Below are 21,438 nucleotides of genomic sequence, written 5' to 3' on the forward strand. Positions count from 1 at the left end.
CACATTGTCCCTGGGCTATGGCTCATTGTTTTGTCTTGAGTATAGGTGGCCTTTCTGATTTCCTTCCCTAGATTGCCTTTTCAGAAGTAGAGCCAAAAAAAAAAAAGCTAAGATTTGTTCCAAAATGTAGCCCATGGGCATCCCGGAATAAATAACCAGGTCTGAACTGTGAGGGCAGAAGGTGGCTTTGGGCTGCATTTCCTTTATGTGTCTCTCACCACTCACCCTCTGGAGTTTAGTCTGAACGGGTGGAGGCTGGTACTCTGGCAGAGAGGTAGAGAGCAGCAAGGTACCTGGACCCATGAACGTTGGCATATGCCATACCATATGTATGGCTGTTACGGTAGCAGAAAGTTACATGTTACTGATGATATATGCTTACAAGCAGATAATGCACGACCAAGTTGCCAGAATTTTGGGGAACCCAAAGTTGGAACCAAAAACTCATCATTCATAAGGCCCATATTCCATCTCATGGGCTTCTGGGGTAAGGTACAAGGTTCCTGGTCTGCTGCTTTTGGTATGTTCCTGCATTTGCAACCTCAAAACCAGTCTGATTAAGCTTAATTGATTCAAACTGGCTCTCATTTGTCTTTATGACTGTGCTAAGATCCCTGAGGGAGAGACCTTATTCCTCTTTCAAAGTGGGTGGATGCGGGCCAGAAATCCTTGGGCCAGGGGTGCTCAGGCTAGACACATTTCTCAGGATAGTTGCCAGTGGATCTTCTCTATGAGGTTGATAACCGTCTCTTCATGGAGCCCCATTCCCTGGAACTTTCCTCCTATCGGTGAGGTCTCATTTACTTCATTACCTTGACTGGTCTGAAAAATAGATGTTCTCATATTTCCAGAACAGAAATACTTTCTTGTCTCTCCTTTTCCATTTTGATCTCCTCTCTTGGCTAAGCCTTGGTCTGCTATGGGCTCTCAAAGTTTAGTCCCACTGGTGTCCAGAACTAAAAGCTCGATGGAATGATTTTTAGGGAAGGATGGAGAACTTCTTAAAAGTATTCTTACAGCTAAAAATATTATTTTTCTTAGCATGTTGAACATGGTTACTGATGCAGAGGTGGTCTTTACACATTAATCAGTTCATTTGGATTTATAATTTATATAATAGGATATTACTTTTCATCTCTCAGAAGATGGTGTATGTTGGAAAAACATGGGCGTTTTGAAGTCAGATTAGGGCTGAATTAATCTGGGTTAGAAAGCTGGTTTTGGCCCTTATTGCCTGTAGGACTTGGGGAGAGTTATTTCCCCTTTCTGAGGCTCAGATCCATCAGCTGTGAAATGGGGATAATCTGTACTCACCTGAGAGCGTTGAGGTAAAATCAATTTGGATCTGATGAGGAAGTGAAGCGCTTAGCCCAGTACCTGACCCATAGTTAAAGTTCAACAAACAACATTACATTTGTTATTATTAAAAATGTTATTTCTATTGTTGCTGATTGTGTTTAGCACTGAGATCTCCTCTTTTTTATACAGCAGGTTTTTATTAGTTATCTATTTTATACATATTAGCGTATATATGTCAATCCCCGTCTCCTAGTTCATTCCCCCTCCCCCCGCTTTCCCCCTTGGTGTCCTCACATTTCTTGTCTACGTCTTGTTTTTGCCTCCCATTCTCCACGTGTCTGACCGTGAACTCCCTGAGGACAGGAGTGCAGTGTATTAAACTATGTATCTCAACTCTTGCTACACACAAAACACAGATGAATTTCTCAGATGTAATGTTGAGATGAAAGAAGCCAGACACACAAGAGTACACACTTTTTTTTGAAGTTCAAGAGCAGGCAAAACTAAGCTATGGAGATAGAGGTCAGAATACTGGTTATCTTGAGGGCGGACAGCTTATTAACTGGAAAGGCACCCAAGGGAGCCTTCTGTGTACTAGAAATATTTTAAATCTTGTCTCAAGAGTTGCTAGCACAGGTTTGTGTGTATGTGTGTTTAAAAGCAAATCTTTGATTTTTACACTTACTATTTGTGTACTTTGTGTATGTTACAACTCAAAGAACTTTAAGAAGATATTTTTAAGTCTCTGGTGCTTGTTTGGCAGTTAGTAATCATTCAGTGAAAGATTGAATATTGAACAGATATTGTGATGAAGAAAGTGGTCAACTTAATCACCATGTGACTAAAGCCACATTTTAAGGAAGATGTAATATACCTTTGAAAAACATGGTGGACATAGTTCATAATCAGAGTTCACACTATTATACACAACACTGCTTAAATCTTCACCTGGCTGTTTCAGAAAATACTGTAACTGGGGATGACAGGACTTGTTATTTAGGACTGTTTGTGCAGGTGGCATGGTAGGGAACAAAGTAGAGAGAGGAATACAGTTCCATCAGATTGGTGGAAAACCTCATTTGTGTTTTATATTTTTTCATTTTATTTTTTTTAAGTCTTTATTGGAGTGTAATTGCTTTACAATGGTGTGTTAGTTTCTGCTGTATAACAAAGAGAATCAGCTATACATATACATATATCCCCATATCTCCTCCCTCTTGCATCTCCCTCCCACCCTCCCTATCCCACCCCTCTAGGTGGTCACACAGCACTGAGCTGATCTCCCTGTGCTATGCGGCTGCTTCCCACTAGCTAGCTATTTTAGATTTGGTAGTGTATATGTGTCCATGCCACTCTCTCACTTCGTCCTAGCTTCCCCTTCCACTTCCCCATGTCCTCAAGTCCATTCTCTACGTCTGCATCTTTATTCCTGTCCTGCCCCTAGGTTCTTCAGAACCTTTTTTTTTTTTTTTTTTAGATTCCATATATATGTGTTAGTATACGGCATTTGTTTTTCTCTTTCTGACTTACTTCACTCTGTATGACAGTCTCTAGGTCCGTCTACCTCACTACAAATAACTCAATTTTGTTTCTTTTTATGGCTGAGTAATATTCCATTGTATATATGTGCCACATCTTCTTTATCCATTCATCTGGCGATGGACACTTAGGTTGCTTCCATGTCCTGGCTATTGTAAATAGAGCTGCAGTGAACATTGTGGTACATGACTCTTTTTGAATTATGGTTTTCTCAGAGTATATGCCCAGTAGTGGGATTGCTGGGTCGTATGGTAGTTCTATTTTTAGTTTTTAAAGGAACCTCCATACTATTCTCCATAGTGGCCGTATCAATTTACATTCCCAGCAACAGTGCAAGAGGGTTCCCTTTTCTCCACACCCTGTCCAGAATTTATTGTTTGTAGCTTTTTTGAGGATGACCATTCTGACTGGTGTGGGGTGATACCTCATTGTAGTTTTTTTTTTGTTGTTGTTGTTTATTTTTTGCGGTACGCGGGCCTCTCACTGTTGTGGCCTCTCCCGTTGCAGAGCACAGGCTCCGGACGCGCAGGCTCAGCGGCCTTGGCTCACGGGCCCAGCCGCTCCGCGGCATGTGGAATCTTCCCGGACCGGGGCATGAACCCGTGTCCCCTGCATCGGCAGGCGGACTCTCAACTACTGCGCCACCAGGGAAGCCCCTCATTGTAGTATTGATTTGCATTTCTCTAATGATTAGTGATGTTGAGCATCCTTTCATGTGTTTGTTGGCAATCCGTATATCTTCTTTGGAGAAATGTCTACTTAGGTCTTCTGCCCATTTTTGGATTGCGTTGTTTGTTTTTTTGATATTGAGCTGCATGAGCTGCCTATATATTTTGGAGATTAAATTGAGTCTCTACTGCTTCTACCTCCGTTTTTCCCCCTCTCCCCTTGTTCTTTTATCAATTACACTTTGAAATGAAATCTGCAACTCTAATAGATGCTACTGAAACTTGTTTGGCAATTCTACCAGATGATATTTGAATCTCGGGTGTTGTGTGAAAAATGAAAAGACCAAAAACATGCACAAATAAATGAAGGTTGAATTAATCTTTATAACTAAGTAGAATATTACCCTGCTATGACTGATTTTAGCTTTCAAAGTGGATTGCACTTTGAAATTGCTAATTTTTCAGTGAACTGTAATTGTATTAACGTGGCTTTTTAGATGCCTCAAAGTACTTAAAAATATATTTTACCGAGCTACTCGGAGAAAAGTTATTAGAACTTTTAATGTAAATATCTCTGAGATCTTGGGGTATATTTCTATCATGACTTATAGTTGAAAAGCACTGTCCAGTTGTTAATTCTTTGCCTCTATCATCCTGGGATTTAGGTGGCATTGACCAGAAATTAGGTTGAACTGCAGTTGCCTGAGGCACATTAAAAAATTGATGGGAGAGAAGATCATAGTGTTTTCTCCATAAAATACTCCTAATGGCATAATAGTGGTGACCATTAATGAAATGCCTAAGGAATACTGAAGGACTGGATGAGCCCCCTTCTTAGGAATGGGTAATATGGATACAATGATGCCTTGACAAGTACCACAGTCTAGGTCAGATTGTGTCTCGCACCTGAGCATGCATGAGAATCCCCTGCAGCAGTGGTTCTTAACCCAGGGTGATATTGTACCCCCAGGGGACATTTGGCAAGGTCTGGAGACATTTTTGGTCACAGCTGGGAACGGGGGAGAGTTGACTGGCATGTAGTGCGTAGAGGTCAAGGATGCTGCTAAACATCCCACAGTGCACAGGACAGACCCCCACAAATGAGAATAATTTGGCCTAAATGTCAGTAGGACCAAGGTTGAGAAACTCTGCCTTAAGGTAAGGTTTGTTGCAATGCAGATTCCTAGGTTGCAACCCGGACACATTTGACTTAGTAGGTCCAAGATGGATCCACGAATCTGCATTTTAACGAGCTCCCAAGTGATGCTGATGCTGTTGGTTCAAGGATAGAGGTTTTTGAGAATCCCTGAACTAGAAGAGTCCAGTGTCAAAGGAACAAGCATTATATATGGGCATTGGCCCCATGGCATCCTTCTTTTAGGAAAACTGTGTGACAGTTTACATTTACCTAATTTAATAATTCAGCAGATATCTTATTTGATCTTTCCCCTGTGTTATGAGGGAGGTAGTTTGAAGTTTTTTCAGGCTGGTAAAGAATCGTTCACGTCAGAGGTAAACCTCAGTGGAATAAATGAGGACAATTCCGGTTCAGGTGGACTGTTGATGAGAGAACAGGATGTGTTATTGAAGTTAATCTCCAGCTTGCCTCCTGTTTAAGTAAGTAATTTAACAATTGGGAGGAGGATTAAGTGGCTGATAAAGTTTATCTGAGAACATGTTAGGTGTTAGGGACTAGGTGCTCAATGTGCATTTCTAAGCCATTTGAATCTTGACATTTGAAAATGGTTTTTAGTAATTTGTATATATTTTTTCTTTTCCTCAAAAAGTGCATTGATTTTTCCATGGTATTCCCATTTCTGGTTAATATTTGTATGCTCGCTCTGTTTTAAAATTCAGGTATTTACCTCAACAAAACATGAAGCATTATTATAAGTTTAATCACATGTTTATATCTGATGAACCTGTCCAAAAAGATTAACCTTTGTCCCTATTTTTCCCTTGCTATCTTTACTGTTAGTTTTGAAAAATTTGGGACCTTCTTATGTAGAAGAGGTGTTGGCATAATTTTCCTGCAAAGAGCCAGATAGTAAACGATAGTAAATATTTTAGGCTTTGGGGGCCCTATGGTCTCTCTTGCAACTACTCAACTCTGCAGCTGTAGCGTGAAAGTGGCCATAGACAATCCATAAACAAATGAACATGGCTATTGTTGGAGAGGAAAAACTTCTACTACCCTTTGAGGTTCAGTGTTTGGGGGTCTGCAAATTAAACTGACAGAAGGTGGATTAGCAGGAGAAAATACAAAGTTTATTCCATTAGGTAGGTGGGAGCTCACAGAAAATGTAGCTCAAAGAAGCAGTGAGAATTTGGGCCTCATATGACATGTTTTTTTTAAAAAACACTTTATTATTTTTTTAATTGAGGTACAGTTGATTCACAGTATTATATAACTTTCAGGTGTACAACATAGTGGTTCACAAATTTTAAAGAGTATACTCCATTTATAGTTATTATAAAATATTAGCTATATTCCTTGTGCTGTGCAGTATATCCTTGTAGGTTATTTATTTTAAACACAGATGTCAAGGAACAATAAATGGTGGGATATGACTGAGAAATACGTGGGGGAAACTAATGGAAGGTAAGGTTTGATTTAGTAAGGTCTGTGTATGCAATTTCTCATCCTGGCGCTGACTTCTCATCTCTGGTGATAAGAGTCACTCTTTCCCCCTGGTATGAGAAGCCTCCCTTAACAGGGATTTATGACAGTGGAATTCTTTTGGAAGGCCTGCTTTTAGGCAGATAAGGGGAGTGCAGAGAAGGCCTCTTCCTGTATCTCTTGATTCTCAAATGCCTTCAGCTCAAAATAATTCTTATGCTGCAGTGACATATTTTGGACCCCTTCACCATGTCCCAAAACACAGTGTTTTTTACAAAAGTATGTGGTAGGCTTGTTTTGGCCTGTTGGCTTTTGTTTGCTGACCCATGACGTAGAGCCCTGCGTGTGGGGCAGAGAAAAATACCACTTACTTTGGCTCATCTGAAAGCCTAACTATAATATAGGATTGTTCTGGCTCTTGGGTTTTTATCATCTTGGCTATGTCTGGACAAATGGATTTGGTTAATTGGAAGCTTAGGATATTCATTGAATCAGGTCTAGCAGCTGTTCTATTTGCGAAAACTTTGTGAGCAGTTTACCTCATGTAATTGAAGGTATTAAAAAGACATTGACACTCTCCTGTTCAGCTTCAAAGGGGATACGTGAGAGTTGCCACTATTTTTAAGGTGATGTTGCCCCTACCATCAGGGAGATGTGTTGTTTTATGGATTAATCATAGGATGGTTTTGGGTTCTTAAGTCTGTTGTTACTCCCTGCTCCATCTATGTTCAAAGAAAACCCAAATGTTCTTTTTTAAAAAAACTGTTGGGTACAGGGCTCACCCAAGTGAGAGGACTATCACAGTGATACCAGGAAACTGTTTAGTGCCGGTGTGGCTAAATTATGATTTACTTGTACCAGAGTACTTTCCTTTTTTGGACTGGAAAAACTGCCCACCTTCAAGATAGATGGAGTAGGTATTTTATTTTTTTAAGTTAATTAATTAATTTTTTGACTGCATTGGGTCTTCGTTGCTGCACGTGGGCTTTCTCTAGTTGTGGCGAGCAGGGGCTACTCTTCATTGCGGTGCGTGGGCTTCTCATTGTGGTGTCTTCTCTTGTTGCGGGCTCTAGGCACGCGGGCTTCAGTAGCTGTGGCTCGCGGGCTCTAGAGCGCAGGCTCAGTAGTTGTGGCTCACAGGCTTAGTTGCTCCGCGGCATGTGGGATCCTCCCGGACCAGGGCTCGAACCTGTGTCCCCTGCATTGGCAGGCAGATTCCCAACCACTGCACCACCAGGGAAGTCCTGGCGTAGGTATTTTCAAGGGAGACGATGGATGGATGGAGCTGCTTTATAATTTGGAACATACCTTCTTAGAATGTTGTCCATATCGGAGAGAAATGGGGATTGTCTGCTACACTGGGACATTATTCAGGCAGGGTTAAGGGTGGAAGACTTGAAATGTGAGCATTCCTGTCTTCCACCTTTTGCAAAATCAGAACTATGACTTGCACTTAAAAAGCTCTGTGATTCATGGGGGGCGTTCTCCCTGCAGCATGATGCATGAGCCTGTGAACTACACCCGAAAGCAATTTGCAGAATTAAAGTTTTTGAAGACTCATGATAAATCATTGCCATTCTTGTCAAGAAGGTGAAATTTGATTTGTCAGATAACTGCATTGTTGTTATTTGTGGAATTCAGAAAGCCCCAAAGGATATTAAAGCCTGTTCTCCAGCCTAATTTTCATTAATACCATTAGCTCTGCTTAGGATAATATCTTCAGCCAGGACATCTACACTAGTCAATCATTTGTTTGGCATTATGGAAATTGCTACTGTTTTGAAGGATAGTGTAATTCATGTACAGTCTCCTGAACTTCCGACGCTTAAAGCTCAGAATTTTGATTGATGTTTAATAGTTATTGTAGAACTCATGAGAGAAAACGAGACCTTGGCGTGGTGAAACCTGACTGACGCTTTCACAGCTGTTGCAAGCGTTAAGAAAGTTGTGCTATAAATTGTTTGTAAAAGGGCAGTTGATCATCAGTTGTTCCATTTTTTTTCTTAAGTTAGTTAAATTAATAAAAGAGAAAAAATATGCTAAGCGACTTAACTATGTAGAGGGAACACAAAGCTGTTTAATTAAGTGTTTAAAGTGATGCCTTTGATGTAGTACATGCAAGACATTTGAGAATTTTCCTGACTCTCCTAAATAGCCAGGTCAGTGGGGATTAAAACAAATGAGCTTTCTGTCTTGATTTCTGCCGATCAGCTTAATATTAAGCGGCTTTGAAAATCTAGGATAAAGCAGTCAAGCTCACCAATCTTTAAATCAGTTTGGTCATCTGTGTAAAAATTCCATGTTGTTTCAGTGCTCACAGCCAAATAAAGCAGAATTCTGTTTGGTTCTTTTCTTCCCATGAGCGCTATCAAGTTGTAGTGTACGTTGTGGAAAATTCTGGGAAGGAGGGGTGACTTGAGAGTTTAAATCATGTTGTGTTTTAAGTTTTCAGCGTTCCTTGTTTTTCTAGTTCATTTGTGATAGTTTTTCTCTCTCTCTCAAAGAAATAATCTTTACTTCATGAACTGTCTGTTGTCTCCACAGAAATTAATTGTGATTTCTAAAGTTCTAGCCCTAAGACTTTAGGGCAAGGAATAAACCCCCAAGTGACTAAGATTTGTTGCATGTATATGTTAGTAATAGCAAAGAGCAAAATAAAAACAAATATAAAACTTAATAGCTGAGCCATGCACACACACGCAGACACCCCACCCTGTTCAGCGTGGATCACTTGAGCAAGCACTGTTGAGCACTTACTGTGTACTAGACCCTGTGCCATTAATTGAGGCAACTCAATGAACGACCTACCCTCAGTGAATTATGTGTCAGCCCAGGAAACTGTGGCTCTTGAGCCATATTTAGCATGCTGCCTGTTTTTGTATGGCCCCCAAGCTAAGCAAGGATTTTACCTCTTAAAATTGTTTTGAAAAGTCAAAAGAAGAGGAATATATCATGTTACGTAAAAGTGATATGAGATTCAAATCTCGGTAGTGTCTGTAAATAAAGTTTTATTGGCATACAGCCACAGCCATTCATTTACGTGGTGTCCATGGCTGCTCTCCCAGGTACAATGCAGAGTTGAATAGTTGTGACAGAGGCCATATGGCCTGCAAAGCTGAAAATATTTACCATCTGGCCCTTTACAGAAAAAGGTTATTAACCCCTGATCTAGGTAATCCAAGTTATCCTTTCCCAATTCCTTTGTTATCCAAATACTTCTTTCAACTCTCTATTTCACTGCATTGGTATTAGAAGTAATTTTATCCACATTTTACAGATGAGGAAACTGAGGAACAGAGAGGTTCAGATAATTAAGATACTGCTCATACTTTGTAGTAGCGATTATGGCAAGTTGTCATAGAATGTTTTGCTTCAGTCTTTTAATATAAATACAGTGAGGCCATGGATCGTCTTATGTATTTTTATATTTCTTTAGCACTGAGGAGAGTCCTGAGCCTCAACAGCATTCTTAATAAGTATTTGTTGTTTGATTGAAATAGCTTATATTAAAAAATACAGTTTTGGTTGCTGTCAAGAGTCAGTCCCAGGACTTCCCTGGCGGTGCAGTGGTTAAGGATCTGCCTGCCAATGCAGGGGACATGGGTTTGCTACCTGGTATGGGAAGATCCCACGTGCTGTGGAGCAACGAAGCCTGTGTGTCACAACTACTGAGCCTGCACTCTAGAGCCCGTGAGCCACGACTACTGAACTTGTGCGCCACAACTGCTGAAAACCATGCACTCTAGGGCCCACGTGCCACAACTACTGAGCCCGTGTGCTGCAACTACTGAAGCCCGGGCGCCTAGAGCCTGTGCTCTATGGCAAGAGAAGCCACCGCAATGAGAAGCCCGCACACCGCAGCGAAGAGTAGCCCCCGCTTGCCGCAACTCGAGAAAGCCCGTGCGCAGCAGTGAAGACCTAACACAGCAAAGAAAAGAAGAAGTCAGTCCCAATGGATTTTTTAAACAAATTTTATTTATTTATTATTTATTTATTTATTATTTTTGGCTGGGTCGAATCTTAGTTGTGGCATGTGGGATCTTTTTGTTGCGGTGCGTGGGCTTCTCTCTAGTTGTGGCCTGCGGGCTCCAGAGTGCTTTGCCTCTGTAGTTGAGGCCCGTCGGCTCTCTGGTTGTAGTGCACAGGCTCGGTAGGTGCGGCTGTCAGGCTTAGTTGCCTTGTAGCATGTGGGATCTTAGTTCCCTGACCAGGGATCGAACCCGTGTCCCCTGCATTGGAACGTGGATTCTTAACCACTGGACCACCGGGGAAGCCCCAGTCCCAATGGATTTTAAACATTGCTCCATTTTCCAGAAAGTTCCCTAGGTTCTCAGAAAGTCTCTCTCTTTTTTCCCTCATTTTATCTCTTTTGGTAAGATCAGTTTATATGGAAATGTGCCTTGACGGGAGCAGCATTGAATGATGTTCTTGGTCATGTGTTAGACTATAACCTTTTATATTTTCTCATACTATTCTTGACATTGATCAGAATGGGTTTATCAACTAAATTACTCATTACATGAATCAATATTTATTGAGCATTGATCACTTGCTATATGCCCGGCACTGTATTCCATGTGGGGAACACAATGGGGATTAAGTGGAATAGGCCATTAGCTTGATTTGAGTAGTATCAGAAAGAAGGTTCTGACAGCTACAGAAACCTCCCTTATAATTTGATTTATCCGTTTGGTTAATGAACTACTCTTTTAAATACAGATATTTCTCCTGAGTTAATACATTAGATTGCTGTTAGTCACTCACATCTTATAAATTAGTTTGAGGCCCCAATGACAGCTAATAGGTTAGCTGCCATGAGGGAATAACAGTTTTTGATGGATGAGGAGCGAAGGGGGAGATGACTTTGGGGCACAGTGTATTGCCAAGGAAAGGCCAGTTTTGGGTATGATCAGAGAGCAAGTGGTATGAACACACAGGGCCTGCTAGGTACTGGGAGGAATGGATACAGGCAAGAGAAAGGAAGGGAAAACAGAAACCAAGATGGTGAATGCTAAAGGCAACCTTTGCTCTGATCTTGGCTAAGATCAGCTTTCATAGTGTTTCTTGTGTCCATTTTCTGAGGTGTGCAAATAGTGGCCCTCAGAAGAGTCCTCAGACTTTCGGGGGGATTTGAATAGCCTGGATTCCCCTGGCTCATACTTAAGAGTCTGGCTTTGCTCAGGAAATCTTCCTCCATGCTCCAAGCATCTCATGGGCACATCTGTCTCCCCATTGATCACAGGGTTGCTTCAACAGCCTTCCTCTCTCACTACTTGACCTGTGACTAAAAAGAGTGACATTATTCCCCAGGGGAGTTCAGGTATTTGGTTAAGGATGTAATCTGGCCTGGGTTCCCCTAAAAGACCCTCCAAATAGATACAGAACAGTGTTACTCCAGATCCTTGGAAGAAGTCATATTTCTACTTTCTCTGTATAATCTACAGCCAACATTTATTCATCATGTACTCTGGACCAAGGCATAAAAAAGTGCTTTGTGTGCAATGTCTTCGTGAATCCTTGCAGACAAACCAATGAAGTATAGGTACTATTTTTTCCCCCTCAGGCTGTATCTGATGAAAAGATCATGTTAGGATTACATTCAGCTACAGCTAGTAGGAAACATTATATATAATGCCTCAGACAAATAGGGGTTTATTTTCCTCATGTCATAGAGGGGGAAGGGAGGCAGTTCATGCCTGATATGGTGGGCTCCAGATGGCACCCAGCTCTTCATTCCACCCTTTTTAGCATGTCAATTTCTTCCTCTTGTTTGTTACCCTGTGGTTACAAGATGGCTGCCCTATCTCTGCCATTGCATCAGTATTGCAGGAAGGAGGAAGAGGAAAGGCTAAAGCAGTGGTTCTTACCCAGCAGGCAATTTTGCCCCTAGGGGACATTTGGCAATGTCTGAAGACATTTTTGGTTGTCACGAGTTGTGAGGTGGTGTTGCTAGTGGCATCTAGTATGTAGAAACCAAAGATGCTTCTAAACATCCTACAGTCTACAGGACAGCTCCCACAGTAAGAATTACCTGGCCCCAAATGTCAATATTGCTAAGGTTGAGAAACCGTGGACTGCAGGCAGAGGACACATGCCAGCTGAAAACAGCCTCGTCTTTTAAAACATATTCCTGGGAGTGCAACAAGGACTTTTGGTTATATGTCATTGGCCAAAATCTCATCCCGTAGCCAACTGTAACTGCAAAGGAAGTTGGGTGATGCAGCTGTTTTTCGTTGGGTCCATTGTCATCCTGAGAAGAACTGGGGTCTGATAGTAAGCAAGGGAAAGGAATGTGGATATTGGATATATAATAGGCAGTATTTGCTTCAGAAAAGTTAAGTACTTTGCTCAGGGTCACACAGGTAGTGAAGATCATTTGAGCCTCCTTTATTGAGGAAGAAGGTCCAGTTGTCATGTGCAGCCCTTTCTGGAGGTCTGTGTGAATAAGGGATAGAAATGCATGCACTGGTTATGGAAAACTCTGGAGTTTTTGATCAGCCATAAGCAGACTGGGAAGTATTTCTTGCGGGATATAACATGCAGTCTGCTTTTTATTTATCCCACTGTTCTCTCAGTGTTTGCAGTGGAACTTGCCTTTCCTTCTTGTCCTTATAACCCATGGAGTAATTGATTTCAGGCCTGCTTCACTAATGCTTTTCCCTTCACAAGCCATCAAGCTTTTGGTGCTTCATTTCTTCCATTCTGAAAATATTAAAAAGTGATGTGATCATTATTTGCTTTAAAGGGTATATCAGAGTTTATTCAGGAAAATGGGTGCCATTCTAAGTGTGTCAAGCAGAAAGATGTTTAATATGGGGATTTGGAGGCTTATGCAATCATCAGGAGGGCTGGGGAGTGGAGGGCAGAGCCTACCAATGGTCTCTGCTGCCCGCACACGAAAGGTCTCTTCTCAGGAGAATGCTTGGAAGCTGCTGGCAAAGCTCTTTATCTGCTGTCTGCAGATGCCCATGTGCCTGCGCATAGCTACCAGCAGCGAGTGAATAAATAGTGTCTCCTCCTCTACTTTTCCAGTCTCCTATGAGTGCTTCTCATTCACAGAGTCTAACCTGCAGTCAGGTCCCATGGGGTTTTGGGAGATGTAGTTCTGAGGCTTCTCAGGGAAGAATGTAGAACGGGGTCGGGTGGGATGATGTGGAAGTGACAACAGACTGTCTTGCAGAAGGAGCATTTGGGCTTGAATAGAGGCATAACAACACAGCACATTTTTGGGGAAGAAGAGTATTCTTTTCAGATGTTGGCAGTGTTGCTACTAGTATTATTTACCTTTGTGTTCTTAGATGAATAGAGATTCTTTGTATCACCATTCTGGCTCTCTTCAAGTCGTGGTGTTGCTAAATAAATAATAAAAAAGGATTCAGTGACCTGCATATACAGTGCAGAAGGTAATATACTCTGTGCAGCTCTGTAGTGCAGTGGGGGTCCCAGAGCGTGAGGTTTGAAAAACAATCCATGATTCACCAGCATGCTCCGGAAAGACCAGTGTTCAGAAAACAATTGTGGATGACTCAGCTTGTGTATTTCTTTCTTTTTTTTGAGACTGTCTGGAGCTCTTTGTTATAGTTATTATGTATATGACTTGTGGCGAGCTAAGTATAGTGAGGAATTAAATACGAGGGAAGTAACAACAATCTGGAACGAGGTAACCTGTAGACATATGATGTATTGTTTGGTGTTGGGGGCGAGTTGTAACCACTGGTTATCCGCTCTCGGGGTCATATCAGACTTTCAGTGTAACTCACAGGGTTTTAAAGGCAAAATTTGATCTGTGCTATATTTGAGGCTCTGGAACAGCAAAACCCATTATGGGGCTTCCCTGGTGGCGCAGTGGTTGAGAGTCCGCCTGCTGATGCAGGGTACACGGGTTCGTGCCCCGGTCCGGGAGGATCCCACATGCCGCGGAGCGGCTGGGCCCGTGAGCCATGGCCGCTGAGCCTGCGCGTCCGGAGCCTGTGCTCCGCAACGGGAGAGGCCACAACAGTGAGAGGCCCGCGTACCGCAAACAAACAAACAAAAAAAACATTATGACTGTGTCATGCGGCACTTGTAAAATCCTCTCTGAGTCTTGAGTTTCAAGTTTCTGCTGATACTTAATATCTGAATTATCTCAAGGCAGATAAGGAAAACATACTATCTTATTCTATTTATTTCTTGAGTGAGGAAAATTGAAAAGGACTGAAGGAAAAAACTCATTGCTAAGAGCAGTGTACAAAGGTCACTGGTTTTTGCTTTGCTGGAATAAAACCGATGTGTTTGGGGTTGCCTGGTGTCTTATGTTGGGACTTCTGGAGGCGGAGCTGGAGATGAGGATTCGTGTGCAGGTGTTTTATGATTTATTCAGCAAGTGCTCCCAGGAGAAACCAGCAAGGGAATGAGGGAAGCCAGGCTGGGAAGGGTGAGAGATGGACCAGGGTGCCATTTCAGGGGAAGTCTCAGATAGCCTGATCCTGTGGGGAACTCCAGAGGGCAAATTATACCTCACACTGTGTCCTGAATTGAAGCAAAGGAGCTGGACTTTCGTATTCCTGCTACAGGCAGTCATTGGCTGAGGGCTGCTGGGATGGCAGCGGAGAAGCGGGCCCACGGCAGATAAACTCCCAGGAGGAAACTGTTTTGAGTGCAGGCAAGGTGTCCTAGTAGCCCTAGGGCAGGCCTTCAGTCTCAGGTGCTGGCCATTAGAAAGGAAAAAGAACTTAGATGCTGGGGAGGGATATGCTGAGGTGATAAAAGGGATCCCAGGGGATCTGGGCAGAGGCCTGACACTGTACTTACTCTTTGAGTAAGCTGTTCTTTTGTTTTTGTGAAACCCTGTATCTGGGGAGAGGAGAGAGACAAAGTTTCTTGAGAGCAAGGGTTGGCAAACTTTTTCTTTAAAGTGCTAGAGAGTAAATATTTGAGGTTTTGTGAGCCGAAGGGTTTCTGTCCCAACTATTTAACTCTGCCGTTGTAGTGCAAAAGCAGCCATAGATTACATGTAAACGAGTGGGCGTGGCTGTGTTCCAATGAAACTTTATTTATAGAAGCAGATTTGGGCTGGGGAGCCGGGGCAGAGAGTAGATTTGGCTCATAGGCCATAGTTTGCCAGTCCCTGCTGTGGAGGCTCCTTGTACGTGCCTATTTTTCCTTTATCCATTCCCTATAAACTGTAAAACAGGGAGTAAGTAGTATGTCTATCAAAAGGATGGTTGTGATGCATCTTAAATTAGTCTGGACTCCCTACCTCCAATTTTTCCGGCATCCTGGCCATCATTCACGGAGTTGCACAGATAATTTCGCTGGAGGGTGACTCATCTCATTTTATTTCTGCTAAAAATATTTAGTTCTCTCTTGTTTGTAAAACAAAATATAGACTCTTCGCATGGCATTCAGGAATCCCTGTGATGTAGCCAAAGCTGGCTTTCTTGCATTGTTTTCTGTGTCCACCCCTTGTGCTTTCTTCTCTAGCTACGGGAAACTACTCGCCATGTCTCTGACATGCTCTTTGTTTTTCGTCTCCCTGACTTTGCCCCTGCTGTTTTCTCTCCTGGAATGTCTGTCCTTCTTCTCAGCTCTGCATTTTGAAATCCCATCCATTCTCTAAGACTCAGTTTGGTCACCTTCTCCATTAAGCATTTTCCCCATGAGGAAATAATCTCTGCTATGGACTTTGATAACAATATTGTCTATAAATAAAATTATTTATAGGCAATATTGTCTATATCTGAACCTTTATTTATCTTGTATTATATACTTATTTGCTACACTCACTGTGCTTTTAGTATGCTGAGGGCAGGGACTAACTTAGATTTTTTTTTTCTTTTTTGCCCTTCACAGTCGGTTACATATAGTAGATATTCAGTAAACAGAGTTTTCAGATGAAGGCTGCATTCCTCTGTCCTTTGATTATTAATGACTTAAGTGCTGAAACTCTGACATCATTTTTCTTTTTCCTTTTTATAGGCAAGAGCTGTTTTGGCAAAAGTTGGCTATCCTGAATTTATAATGAATGATACTCATGTTAATGAAGACCTCAAGGCAGTAAGTGCTAAATTTACTGTATTTTTTTTCGGGCAAGTTTTACTGGCCTCGGCCTTTCAGCTAACCCAAGTCCAGGCAGTTAAATCTGGTGGTGCCAAAAAGCACCAACTTTTGATTCATTCCTTGGCTAGATATCAGCCTCATTATGCCAGGCATATCACAAGATTTAGAGCAGATTCAAAATAAAGGAAGTGTAAGAAAGAATGTGTAGCTGAGTGGGTACCATAAAGCAAATGGACTTGGATTTGGTCTACACTGATCATAAAGAAAAGAATTAAGCAAATTGAGTATTTTACAATTAGCGAGCATGTTCTAATGGTGAATGTATGATGTTTGTTGTTAAACAGTCTCTATGTGCTTCATTCATATTAAATCTTGCCTGTTGGAAGTTAACTTCATTAAACTTTATGAGTGTTTTGACAAACTAAGTGCATATACATATGACTCTATAATTTATTGTGAGTTGGATTGTATATTTGCAGTAAGTTACTGATGGAGGAATAGTCATTCTTTTTTACTCCAGTATTTTGGGACATATATTTTCCAGTAGACGCATTCATTACAGGCCTTTCTAATCATAACCACTGTTATTTTCCTTCCTACAGATAGTTCTGGTAAAGAACTTTTCTTCCTCACAAAAACCCCTGTTTTTATCATTCACTAGATTTTCTTGAAAAAGTAGTTTTTTTGGAATTCATTTAAATAACAGTGGTTCTGAGGTATAGCTCTTTCCTGAAACTGTGATTTAATAAGTTGCATATCTGTAAGCAATCCTAGCTTTATAGATGAACATTGGAATTTTATAAGATTATTCAAAAGTGAGCGAAAGCATTAATTAGAAAGTTTCTCAGTTGGGCTCCAAGATATAGCCTTCCAAAGTATTGATCCAGTTACTGTGGAGGAAAATAATTGTGCTTCACAGTATCCCAAAGCTCACACAGCCCATTATACATTGTTTTGATCCTGAAAAATCTCACTATTAGCATGATAATTAAAGATACTGACACATTTGTCACATTCATGTACATTATCTTTTAAGCCCCACACTGATCCTGTGAAATAGATGGTGTTTATCCCCATCTGCGGAAAAGGACATAGAGACTCAAAGAAGTTGGGTGATTTCCTCAGTGCCATGCCAAGCGTCAGAGCCAGGACTGAAATCTGGGCCCAGGAAGCTCTACTTGTAATCAGAGAAGGGGTTTTGCAGGGTTCTTGTCAGGCAGCTCTGCTGGAGGAACAGAGGAGTGAGTTGAAGAGTGGCTGGGAACTGCTTTCCCAGAGCTGGTTGGGATGGGGTGAGGAAGAGAAGGGAGGTCATACTGTTAAGTGACGAAGAAGTGATTCTGTCTCTTCCACTTGCTAGTTGTTTGATCTTCTGCAGGTTATTTAACCTCAGTTAGCATCACTTTGATTATCTGGATACTGGAGATAATAATGACCAAGTCTTAGTATTTTTGAGAAGATTAAATGAGATTATATAACTGTAAAAGCACCTAGCATAATGTGTGGCACATAAGTCATCTCCCCATAAATGATAGCTATAACTTTGTTTATCAGTATGAGAACTATTGCTGCTAAGAAGGGCATCACCAGGGCACAAAGTACCTCAGCGGTAGAACCTGGATAATTACATGTGATTGGCAGATACTTGAAGAATGCGGGTGAGAATTTGAGAGGCAGTTTGGTGTAGTGGTTATGAACATGGACCCTGGAATCAAAGTGTCTGGAATTAAATCCCCATTCTGCCATTTCCTAGCTGTGCAACCTAGGGTAGGTTATGCCACCTCTCTGTGCCTCAGTTTCTTCATATCAAAATGGAGATAGTAATAATCCCTCCCTTATAGGGCTGCTATGAGGATCAGATAAGTTAACATATTTAAAGTATGTAGAACTGACCCTGGCACAGAGTAAGCACACTGTTAAGTGTTAGTTGTGGCTTCTTCAATTTTTCACTTATGATAGTAAATTATTTTGGTTTGGAAAGGTCATTACGAATTAACACATACAGTATCCATGTGCCTGAAATTGATTTAAGAGGCTATACAGATGGAACAGTCTCAGGCCTTAATCAAATAAGATAGCATTCAGGGCTCACTCATGGTGTTTAGTTGATCAAGTTTTGTTGGCAGTCTGCTGCTGTTTAAAGTGAATGCCCCAAATTTAATGATTCAATAAATGTAGTATCTTTTGTGAAAAGAAACCAGACGCCAAACAGGATGCAGTGTTAGGTGTATTTCCTCATGTCTCCAGGGCCTGAACTGAAGCCATTATATACCAAAATTTTTAAGTACTTTTGTGAAGAAACGGCTTTCACCCAACTCATTGCCAAAGCAGACACAATTACACCCAAGAGTTTCTAACAGTTTAAAAAAGACAGTGAAAAAAATCCAAATACATGAAGTAAAAATACATTCATGATCAGAAACTGATAGAGAAAACGAATAAAACCCAACCGGAAAATAGGTAAAGGATGCTTGATGTGATAGTAATAGTGTCACCGAGGTTAATAGCAAAAGGACTAAAGTACTGCTGATACACAATGGGACTGTGTTTTCAGTCTTGAGGAATATGTAGATAAGGACTACTGTTGGGCTTATGAGAAATTTCTGGTAATACAAACTCTGAGCATGACAGGCTGTTACAAATGAAAAACAGCTTACTTTATTTGATGCAAGTGAAGGTGTGATTCATCAGGTACACACACAAAAGGAAAGAGGATAGAGATTGGAGAATGGATTAGATGAAGGTCAAGGGAAAGGCTGAAAACTCAAGTTGGGCTCTTATGGAGATAGGAGAAAATGGAAAAGAACTTAGAGGCAGATATAAAGAATTAGAAAACAATTTTTTTTTCTCTTTTGAGGATGACAGGGTAAAGTGAGATACCCAGTAAAATATTGCTGAACAACAGTCTTTCTGTAGTCTTTGAAAAGAACAAGAAAAAGGATGTGCCCTTTATGTGAGCCCCCAGTAGCATGCAGGAAAGCCTGTTAGCTAGCCTAAAAAGATAGGCATCAGTCCATGTTCAGACAAACCTTATAAGGTGTACCTTCACTGTTCTTTGATGGAGACAGATGCAAGAGTGAGTTGATACCAATTTGGGGAAGATTTCTGTATCAGCCAGGAAAACCACACTGCATCAGGTATTTCAAAGAGAGGAGATATAATACAGGAAATAGGTTGGAAGGCAAAAATCAGGAAGGCGAGGTAAACCAGAGATTAATAACTTTTTTAGGAAGCAGTTACCACCCCTGTGTCTAGGGACACAAAAGGGAGGAGGTGGTGGTACCATTGCTTTCGAGAGCAGATGAGGAACTGCCACTCCAGAGCAGAGCTGGGCCTGTGGAAGAGGGGCTGAAGATTCTTCCAGAGTCATAGTAGGAAGAAGAAAGAGGAGAGAGAGGGAATGAAAGAGAAAAAACACAGCATCCTCCCCCCCCCCCCCCCCCCGCCACCTGCGGATTTCCGCCAGTGCCTCCTATTGGCAGGAAGCCGACTGCAGTGGAGCCTGGGAAACATGGTTTTCAGATTCACAGCCTAGCATTATATTATAGAACGGAGTGAAAGGGTGGGCATGTATCTGAGAGACAGTAGGTAAATACTTGACCCTATTAGGCACGTCACTCATTGTGAAAACCAATGGAAAATTGCAGTAGGAGCTAAAGTCAGAATCACAGCTGGCCTCCATTTACTTAGGAGAACTGGATGTGGGTAATTTTTCAGAAAAGATCCATGTTTCTGGTGAGTGATACATACATCAACATAAATATGCGCATGGAGATATGTATATAATATGTGAACCCCCATAATATTCTTTGGGGCGGGTCTTGGTCTGCTCTTGCTAGTGGAACACTTGTGTGTTTATGTGTGTATATGTTTTTTGTGTGCATAAATGACAGAGAGTGCTGCTGCCACTATGCAAGAGTGAGGTGATATTTAGGTGGAATGCTCCAGAAAAACTAGTTGTTAAAATATTGAAATAATTCTGTACTACTTGGTAAAAAAACAAAATGAAGCATTGCCGCCAGCTCTCTCAAGTGATCTCTGACCCCCCATGACCATGGAGAGCAAGAGTGGGCACTGGAGGGAGGTGCACTGATGCCCACTGGCCTTCTAGCCAGTCCTCCGTAACTCCCGCACACGGAGATGGGACACGAAGTCCCGTCTTTGTGTTCCACTGGCCGCAGCAGACCAAGACCTCCCCTTACCCCCGGTGGTGGCAGCAGGGCATCTGGTTTCATCTGGTTCCTGGTTGGTGTGCTAGTTGGTGCTCCCTCAGAGTCACCCTTATGTGAATGCCTGTGGGAACTGTATCTTCCACAGTGTTCTGTGTACTTAGGTTGTTAAACATTTTGAACACCACCCCGTATGTAGGTGTGTATATATGTATACTACATACTATGTACGGCGAAGCCATCTAAACACAGCAATCTTGTGTATTACTTTGCTATTTATATGTTTATTTTATTTAAATACTTTTTAAAAAAATTTTCGGCTGCGTTGGGTCTTCGCTGCTGCGCGAGGACCCCCCTCCAGTTGTAGCCAGCGGCTGTTCATAGAGGTGCGTGGGCCTCTCGCCGTGGCAGCATCACTTGTTAAGGAGCACGAGCTCCAGGCGAGCGGCCTTCAGTAGCTGTGGCTCACGGGCTCTAGAGCGCAGGCTCAGTAGTTGTGGCGCATGGGCTCAGCCCCTCCGCGCGTGAGGATCTCCGCGCGTGAGGATCTCCGCACGTGAGATCCTCCTGGACCAGGCCCGGAACCCCCCCGCCCCCCGCACTGGCAGGCAGACTCCCAACCACCGTGCCACCAGGGAAGTCCGACTTTGCTATTTAAATAAGGGAAAGCATAATTCTAAAATCTGGATTACATTAAGTATTCAGAGTTCTTTGGGTGCCTAAAATAAAATCTTTCTTAGAGGTATTTGGATATATCACTGAGTATGTTTAAATGGATTTAGCTTAAAAAGTGTTCTAGAATCTATACTTCCTATTGGCTTATGTAGTATCTTATCAAGTTGTATTTGCTGGTTCTACAGAGAAGCTGAACACATTTCCTTGTTCTGCCCTTATTATGTGTTCCTCACCTTTGGGGAGGGTAATAGCTTTATTCTTCCATTTAGTCTGTTTTGTTTGTGCTAGGCATCTAGGATAGGATTTCCGCAAAGAGAACGTCAGATTCCCCTAAATTTTATGATCTGGACAGCTAAATGACACGGGAGCCCCAATTAATTCCCCAAAGGTCACTCAATTGAAAAGTCAGGAGGTGGAATTGATTGAAAGT

At 41.9% G+C, this 21,438-nt stretch overlaps 1 protein-coding gene across 1 annotated transcript in view; it reads left to right on the top strand.

Moving 5' to 3' along the window:
• Nucleotides 1–21,438, top strand: part of PHEX (phosphate regulating endopeptidase X-linked) — a gene marked incomplete at both ends in the record, with an annotated part of 195,140 nt that overhangs the window by 113,241 nt on the left and 60,461 nt on the right. The window contains one exon of the mRNA XM_082864021.1: nucleotides 16,084–16,161. Within this exon, the coding sequence (XP_082720147.1) occupies nucleotides 16,084–16,161 (78 nt within the window). The remainder of the gene's footprint in view (nucleotides 1–16,083; nucleotides 16,162–21,438) is intronic.

Source organism: Leucopleurus acutus, assembly GCF_964270905.1.
Source record: "Leucopleurus acutus genome assembly, chromosome: X".
In the NCBI taxonomy this organism is placed as follows: Eukaryota; Metazoa; Chordata; class Mammalia; order Artiodactyla; family Delphinidae; genus Leucopleurus; species Leucopleurus acutus.